Here is a 9066-nt window from a genome sequence, read left to right as displayed (position 1 = left end):
GTGGGTCAGCCAAGAAGTGACAGGCAGCTATATAGTGGAGAAGGGAGCTTAGAAAAAAAGAGTAAGGAAACCCAAAGTATTAGGGAGTTTAAAAACATACTTTGACCAGCATCTGAAAGAGAGCAGGGTGGGGAGGGAAGAGGGAAGAGAGAAGAGAGAGGAGAGAAGAGAGAGGAGAGAAGAGAGAAGCAAAGTAATAGTTTGAATAGTAAGAACTCAGAAAGGCAGGTCAATCTAACTGGATTGGCTCACAAGGTCTGCAGTATGCAGCAGGAACTTGGAAAAGGGAAAGTACATTATCCAAAGGTCAACAAACTTTCCTAGGTGTGGGTTCCCAAGCCAGGTTCCTGACCTGTCTTCACTGGAGTAAGCATTAGAAGAGAAGACATTAGGCATGGAGAAGACAAATGGATCTCCACCTAGAAGGAGATTTATTGTTTACACTAGCACTTGGGAGGATCATTTCAACTTTGAAGTCAACCTAACCTACATAGTGAGTTCTAGTCCAGCAGGAGCTACATAATAAGACCATGTCACCATATATAAACATCCATTTCTTTCTATATTGACTATTTGACACTTTGTGTAACCATGATCTTCCCAGTTTTATTCATTATTAGTGTGTGGGGGGTGTGTGGTGTGTGGTATGTGTACACATGCACGTGACTGCATACCATAACAAACTTCTGAATGTCAGAAGACAATATTCAGGGGCCTGTTCTCACCTTTCACAATGTGTTTCAGGGATTGAATTTAGAATTTTAGGCTTGTGTGGCAAGAGCTTTAATATATATATATATATATATATATATATATATATATATATATATATATATATTCCTTTAGCTTAGGGCTTAGGCTAACGTCAAACTCACAATCCTGGTTCAGCTTCTTGAGTGCTGGGGTTATAGGTATATGCCAGTATAGCAAGCCTCACAATTCTTTTTGTTTTGTTTTTTAAATTACATTTGCTTACTTATTTTGTGCATTGTGGGGCATACCTTTGTCAATGTGCACATGTGAAGGTCAGAGGACAGCTTGGAGGAGTTAATTTTCCTCTCCTACCATTTATGTACTGGGGCTTGACCTCAGGATTGGCACTAAATCCTTTTATCCACGGAGCTATCTTACTGACCATATCATAATTCATTTTAATACTCAAATTGTTTTAATTTTATTAAGTGACATTACTTATAGCAGATGTACCCTTTGATTGCTAAGTAGTATCTGGACTGATAGACACTCTACAAAGCTGTAATTATTGATTCAACCCTAACTTCTGGTTTCTTTCAGTGTGATGCCTGTTACTCTGGTTTCTCATGTGAGAAGCCCTGGAAAACCAAGACACTGGGATTATTATTATAAAACCTACTTGCTTCTTTGAGGTACGAGGCTGCACACCTAGGCTAGGTTCCATGCTTGTCTGGTGTGAATTCTGTTCTCTTAGATGTAAAGTATCACTTGACAGGCTACTGAAAATAGCTGTAATCCAGCTCTTTGGACTCTTCTGTGATTTGCTGTTAGAATTCTTGTGGAAAGAAAGCAGGAAATGACTGATGGCAGGTAGTAATTCTGTTTTATATCCCTTCCAGGTAGATTTATGAATTGGAGGGTTTCATTAAATCCATGAAGATGTCTTAATGATAAATGAGCTATTTTTAAAAGAAGTATTGATAGCAATATACTATTCATCATCTCTATTCTTTGTGCCCCATCCTCACCCATTTGTCTGATGTATCCTTCTTACAGGTCTCAAAAAGTTGATAATTTCTCACATGAAGATAGAAATACACATGCATTAAGGTATGCTGTTTATATTCATTGCTTGAGTTTATCATTGGGTAAACAGCCTGAAAATTACTCCAGTTAGTTAGAGTCCTTCAGTTATTATTATTATTATTATTATTACTATTATTACTGTTATTATTATTAATTGTTATTTTGTTTTTGTTTTTGAGACAGGGTTTCTCTATGTGGCTCTAGCCATCCTGGAGCTCCTTCTCTCTGTAGACCAGACACTCAGAGCCTTTTGATTTTCACACACAAAATAAATAAATTTTAATTTAATGCTTCACTGTGTAAACATATTGAAACTGACAGAACTAACTTCCCATGAATGTGCTTATAAATAGTTCCAGAAGCTTCTCATGCTAAGGGTTACTATAGCCCCAGCTAATAGAGATGCTAAGGTAAGGAGGATCCTTTGAACTGTTTTGAGGCCAGTTCCATCAACAGAGTGACACTATGACACTGAATCGTTAAAAGAAAATTTTAAAAAAAAAGAGGTGTCTCGGGTAGTGGGAGGGATGGAGATGATCAAGATACATTAACATGGGAGTATAGAATTTTTCAGCAAATAAAAAATTTTAAAGAAAATAAATAATTCAATGTTTGTGGAAGGATATTATTAGAATAAATGCTCCTCTCCCTCCCTAACTCTTCCTCATCCCATGGCCATCCCCCTACCCACTAGGACCTGGACTCACACTAGAGTAGATCAGTCAGTCCCTTAACTTGCAATCTTTCTGTTTGAGCCTCCAAAACTCTTGGTTTCTATGCTTTACACTGCTCCACATATTTTTTTTTTACTTGCAGCTTAGGCATCCCTTAGCTTTCATTTGTAAATCTCGGTAACAATTTGTGGTAGCTGAGTAATTTTTCCTCGTATATTTGCTTAGATTGTGGTTAGATATGTTCACTTGAAAACACACCACAGAATACCAATAACCGTTCGGCTGAGTGGCGGTTTGCCCCTCCCCCCTCCTCCAGGCCCAACCCTGGTGCAGGGCTGCGTGGACAGCCCCGCCTCGTGACGTCACCAGAGGGCTAAACCAAATTGAGCTAGGCAGAGTCCCCTCATTTCTCCCTTCGGGTTTGTCTCCATAAAATATAGGCTTTCCGGAGCCCACCCCAGATCACGTCTCTTTCACATACAAAGATACTGTGAAAGCGGCAGGTTAATAATCCGCATCGCCGCGCGAACACAGACGCGAACTCCGCCCACAGACACGCCCCCTCCTCTTGGCGGTGGTATCGCCCGGCTCCAGCGGGCGGTCTACAAATGAGGCCTGTAGGCTGGGAAGGCGGAGCCGCGCAGCGCTAACGCCTTGTCTTCCCGCCTCCAAGTGGGCCGGGCGCTCTTGGGTTAGGCTTCTGAGTGCTGACTGGTAACAAACTGCTGGGCCCTTAAAGCGGAGCGCTGTTGATGGGGGTGGTTAGAGCAGCCGTTCGCGGCGTCCCGCCGCTGTGAGAATTATGTCCGAAAACAAGGCCTTCCCCTCAGGCAGGGGCATTACGCGTGGCCGCGGTGGTCGGGGTCGTGAGGTGGATTGGGCTCCCGGAACCGGTAGTGCCGCTTCCCCGACCCACGTGGAAACGTCCCGTGTAGGCAGTCTCCCTAGCAGCTCGTTCGAGTCCTCCCACATTCAGAGGCGGGCTACCTCCCAACCCTTTCCCTTGACTCAGAGGAACCAGTCCAGTCAGGAGCTAGGGGATCCCTCTAGCTTCACCAACCTCCCTCGGAGCTTCAGTGATAATTTTGGCCAGAGGAATGACCAGGGCCTCCGAGTCCACAGCCAGAGCGTTCAGGACCCCACAGCTGCCTCAGACCCCACCTTTCTTAACTCTTTCTCTCAGCGCTTATCTACAGTAGAATCCATTCCAATGCCAGACTCATCCCAATCTGGGCAAAGGCTCTCACTGGCTTCTGGGCAAGTGTCCTCGATGGTTTCTGTACTTAGTACTTCAGTCGAGTCAGAACTAGGGTCGATCCCTGCCTCAGTGATCAGCACTCCCCGAGGGTCGGTAGTGGAGCCCACTGCATCCATTCCATCTGTATTGTCTAGCCCCTTCTGGGAACTGACACTAGAACGCCCTATACACAGTAGTGCATCCATGCCTTCCTTTCAACTGCCAGACACACCAGACAACACCCCACTAGAATCGGCAGAAGACTCCCCCAGGCGTTCTCTGTCAGTCTCTGCTTGGTTATCATCATCAACACTTTCTCCTCCTTGTGTGGGTTCCCAGCTGCCTCAGTCACTTGATAGCTCAGTGCCTATGTCCGTATCTCCTCGGCTGTATGATCTCCGAGGTTTGATGCAAAGTCCCCCTCCTTTTCATGCCTCTCAAGTGCCTATGCTAGGGCCATCCCTGCCCTGTGTATGGGGCTCTCCCTGGGTATCTCAGCAAGGATCAGCTCCGCCCCTGAGCGCTCCGCCTTCAGGGCCGGGCTCCCCCCTGGATACATCAGCTCCGCCCTCGGACACCAGTCAAGGGGCGGTGCAAGGGTCTGTCCCACCCTGGGCGGTCCCCCCTTTTAAACCCAAGTCTCGGGAGAATTTCACCCAAACCATGACGGATCTGGAGAAGCCCAATCTCGCAGGCCACATGTTCGACGTAGTCGTGATTGGAGGCGGCATCTCAGGTCAGTTTGGATCTTGAATAGGGGCCCTGGCTGACCAGGGGTAGGGAACTTGCAATGTCCCTGTTGTGTTTGGGAGGGTCTTTCTCCTGCATGTCAATGTGTTAACTGTGGCAGGGCCTCAGATCCTGCCAGATGGGAGCAGGGCTTGTCCCTTTGCTGGTGATATGCGCTGGTGGAGGGAGGCAAAATAATCTGACTCCTAACTACTAAATACTAACGATTGAGTAATTAGCTCTTATTTTGCAATTACATTTAACACATTACATGAGTTTGTCCTCAACAGTCTTGTGGGTGGGCAACACAAACACATTTGCTATTTTACAAAACCAAGCAACTGTGGCTTGAGAGTTTCAGTAACTGTCCTGAGGTCTGAACACTTCCCTGGAAAAACGCAGACCTGTTTTCTCCTATTTAAGACCTTCACTCCCAATTCTCTAGGTGGTTGCTTGGCCTCCTTGATTTCACATCCTTTCCTCTGAACCGCCCATCAGTCAAGGAATGTCTGTACTACAGAAGTAGTAGTAGGATTAGTTCAGTTCTTTTTTCTTTAAAGTACCATTCCTTAGAAAAGTGAGCAGGTAAAAATACGGAGGCAGAATCCTTTAGGAAAAGGTAATTTTTTAAAAAAGAGCTGGAAATTTCAATCTATTCCTGATTTTTTTTCAGAACTTGTATAAAAGTGTAGGGTATTAATTACCCAAACGGAATCTCTTCATAAAGCCAGAGCTGAGGGCAGGCAAGTCAGGGAGTGCCTTGTTGTATGCTCTTGCTGAGAGCTGCACTGTCTACATCTTGTCCTGTGGTCTTAGCTTAGATGGCTCATTAAGTAATGGGTACATGAATTTTGTCCTCTATTTTCCTGGAGACCTCATATTTGTATATTAAATTGCCACCTGTCTTGTCATTTGAAAAATTTAGAAGTTATGCTTTGTCTCTAGGTAGAAGTCCAAGTCCTTTCTCTCAGGTGTTAATAATTTCAGAGGTATGTGTGCAAGATATAATTTAGAGGGAGACAGTAGGAAAGAGTAAATAGGGTGCCCCCACAGTATCCATTTTAATATATGCTCCCTTTGAGTAGACCATAAACTTAATTTTAGATAGGTAGCTTTGGACCCATCCTGTTCAGGATAAACAGTCTAATCAGATTGGTAAGGACTGTGGCTTTGGCCATCCTAGCCAGTGGCAGCAACTAGATGCCTGTGTGCTGCAGTATCAGAGGAAAGCAGATCCTGGTAGAGAGTAAAAAAAGGGAATATTTACCCTCCCTCCCTCCCTCCCTCCCTCCCTCCCTCCCTTCCTTCCTTCCTTCCTTCCTTCCTTCCTTCCTTCCTTCCTTCCATAAACACTTGTTGAGTGCCTACAGTTTAGTGGATTGGTGTTTTCAAAAATCTAGTTCCTTTAGGCAAATATCCTAGAAGCAATGTTTATCATTGAAATAGAAATATGATGATAATATATAGTATAAATTGATTAACACTATACCACAATTTGTTGTTTTGCTGGAATTTTATTCTTGTCATTTTCTTGGTTTGTCTCCAATGTTCCTTAAAGAAAGCTTTGTCTTTTAAATTGTTTTTAACGTTTGGTTGTAAGTCTAGCCTTTAGTAGCTGATCTATTTCTCCAGCCTGCCTTTTTAAAATTTTTATGAGACAGTGTCTCATGAATCTCAGGATGGCATCCAACTTAACATGTAGCCAAGGATGAACTTTGATTTCTGATTCTCTAGCATCTACTTGCCAAGTGGTCAGATTGCAGATGTGCCTGCTTTATGTCGTAATAGGGATCAATGCCAGGGCTTCTTTCTGCATGGTAGGCAAACATTCTATCAAGTGAGCTATGTTCCCAGCTACATCTTTTGTTTTTCTTTTGTTTAATTGGTTGGTCTTTCTCCCTTTTTATAGTTGACTGTTCATATTTAGTCATTAGCAGAAGTGTATTTCGTATGTAACTGATGAACCTTAAAACTCCAGGTCCTTTCTAATTCTCATTCCAAATAACCAGCTTTATACTGAGGCATGTAACAATTTTGATTTCTTCTTTTGTTTTGTGATGGTGGTGGATTGAGACACGATCTCACATAGCATAGGCTGGAGTTGAACTCCCTGTGTAACTAGAATGGCTTTGGATTTCTAATCCTCCTGCCTACCCCCACACGAAGTGCTGGAGTTTTACTTGTGTGCTACCATACCATACCTGAAATAAGAAAATGCTTTCTTATTTCTTAAAGAGAGCATCCAAATTATATGAAGCTCCACAAAAACCTGCATCTATTCTTGGGAATTATTAGTACATTTTAGGGGAGGGGGCATAGAGAACATTTTTTTTTTTTTGCTCAGTAGTTCACATACTCACTTAGTCCAGACACCAACTTTCGGTCTGCCAGCAATAGTGGAACTTGGTTCTCTTTAGTGTCATTTCTACCAATCAGATCTGAGAGATTTTAGCAGCCGAACTGACTAGAAACATTGCCATTTGTCTTTGTTGTCATCCAAAATGAATTATTACTAACATAGATGTGAATGCTTGTCTGACTCCAGTATTAGTTACAGGCTTTATGTTTCATGAATAAGCAAGCGCATTCTGATGAAGTCCACAACACGTCTCTATGTGTAGGCTAGTCATATCCCAAGATATGAATCCCATGATATATAGTCCCTCAGTTTCTTTGTTTGTTTTGACAAAGGTCCGATGTAACTCAGGCTGGTTTCAACATTTTACATTTATCATGTAGTTGAGTCTGCCATGAACTCCTAATCCTTTTGCTTCCATCTCCCAAGGGCTAGAATTAAAGGTATTGCTGTCTTTCCAAGCTCCTAAATCACATTTATATATTCACTGAAGCAGAGTTAGAGGATCTTTTAAAAATATTATTAACATGGATTTTAAGCACAAGGATTAAGGGTCAGTGGCAATCTCTAAGGAAGTTAAGCTACACTCCAAAGCAAGGGTGTAGGTTTTTCAAAGAAGAGTAGCTTTGTGTCAGTTTTAAATAATTTTGAATATTCTTGACATGGTACCTATTTAACTATAATATATGGTCAATAATTAGCATTTGCCATGTTATGCTTATACCTCCTAGAAGACTACATACTCTAAATGACATTCCTCAGAATTTATTCACCTTAGGAACGCTTTATCTTTGTATAGAAAAATGATGTTTTTATTTTGTCATTTAAAACGTAAAACATTTCTAACAAACATGACACTGATTTTCTATGCACCCAACTAATTTTATATTTTTTATCTTGTGTTAGTAGTTGTGAAGGGAAATGGCTTTTAGTATAATCCATAATCTATAACCCAACTTATGAAATACTTTCAAGGTTTTCTGTTACACGATTGAATTCTGACATTTTTATCATACCTTGATCATACCTTTTCCATTTTCTTTTGAAATCACCTCAAGGCTCTGCTGTAAGTCACCCCTGGGCTCTTACACTCATCTTTCTCATTATATTTCTCTGGTGTTCTCTTATCTATAGAGAGCTTTTTAATCTTTAATTTGAATCCTTTACTTTCTCTAAACTCATATTCCATAACTTATCTTTTCATGGATATTTTGCACTCAAATATTTCAGATTTAACATATCTTTTGCAGTTTTTTATTTTTTCTAGGATACCATCTTTTCCATCATTTGATACATCCTTTTATCTATTTTATTTTAGTTATTTATTTCTGGGACAGGGTCTTACCTCGTCATGGTTAAATTTGAAGTCACCCAAAGATGTACCCAAGCATGATTTTTGACCTTTTAATTCTCTCATCTCTACTTCCTAAGGGCTAGGCTCAGGGATGTGCCACCACACCCAGGTTCTTTTCTTGTTCTTTTTGTCATGTATTATTAATAATGGAACTCGGACTTCATGCATGTGAGGTGAACACTACCAAATGAGCTAAATCTCTAGTTGTTATGCACTTTTGTTTTACACAGTGAGATGACTATTAATGTTATGGGTATTAACAAAATATTGGGATCTTAAGAAAGGAAGTATAATCGATTATAATAGATAGGGAAAAATTGGAAAAAAAAAACATACCAAACAGTAGATACCAGAGGAGCATTGGTTTAGGGTCATGAGGGTATATGAAAAAAGACAAGTAGTACTTATTTTAAGTGTGTAACAAGGGAAGGAAAATAGTTTTTCTTTGTGCTTCTAGGAATGTGATCCCGTGAGCTATTTGGAAGATTCAGTATGCCAAGTGTGCATGTTGATTTTGTGCTTCTGAATTGTGAAGGGTTAGGATATACATAATGCTGAATGGTGAATAAAATGGTTTGTTTGTTTGTTTTCAATTAAATACCAAGTATCATGGAGAAAGAACTCTCACTATATAAATTTATACTTATATATAAAATACTATATATTTTTATCTATGAGCTGAGCTCTACTACAAAAATTGAGAGCTCTAGCTCTCAATTTTTAAACTAGCAGGGATTGAGTTTTTTCATGATCTAAGACATAAAAGACATCTTGCAAGACTGATTAATATATTGAGTTCTACATATTACAATTTCCCCCTTTCTGAAATACATCACCTGTAAGGATCATTTCTTTGAGGACCATCTTAAGATTTTAACCTAGAATTGGGTGGTACATATTATGTTGCTTTGCAGTGATTAAAAAAAAGCTTCCATTT

At 40.9% G+C, this 9066-nt stretch overlaps 1 protein-coding gene across 1 annotated transcript in view; it reads left to right on the top strand.

Moving 5' to 3' along the window:
* The first annotated feature begins 4353 nt into the window (after positions 1–4353).
* Maoa (monoamine oxidase A) overlaps positions 4354–9066 on the top strand; it is a 66192-nt gene continuing 61479 nt past the window's right edge. The window contains exon 1 of the mRNA NM_033653.1: positions 4354–4426. Coding sequence (NP_387502.1) covers positions 4354–4426 — 73 coding nt within the window. The remainder of the gene's footprint in view (positions 4427–9066) is intronic.

The sequence above is a fragment of the Rattus norvegicus genome, chromosome X, assembly GCF_021556685.1.
Source record: "Rattus norvegicus strain SHRSP/BbbUtx chromosome X, alternate assembly SHRSP_T2T, whole genome shotgun sequence".
Lineage (NCBI taxonomy): Eukaryota > Metazoa > Chordata > Mammalia > Rodentia > Muridae > Rattus > Rattus norvegicus.
This window is presented reverse-complemented; position numbering and strand designations above follow the sequence as displayed.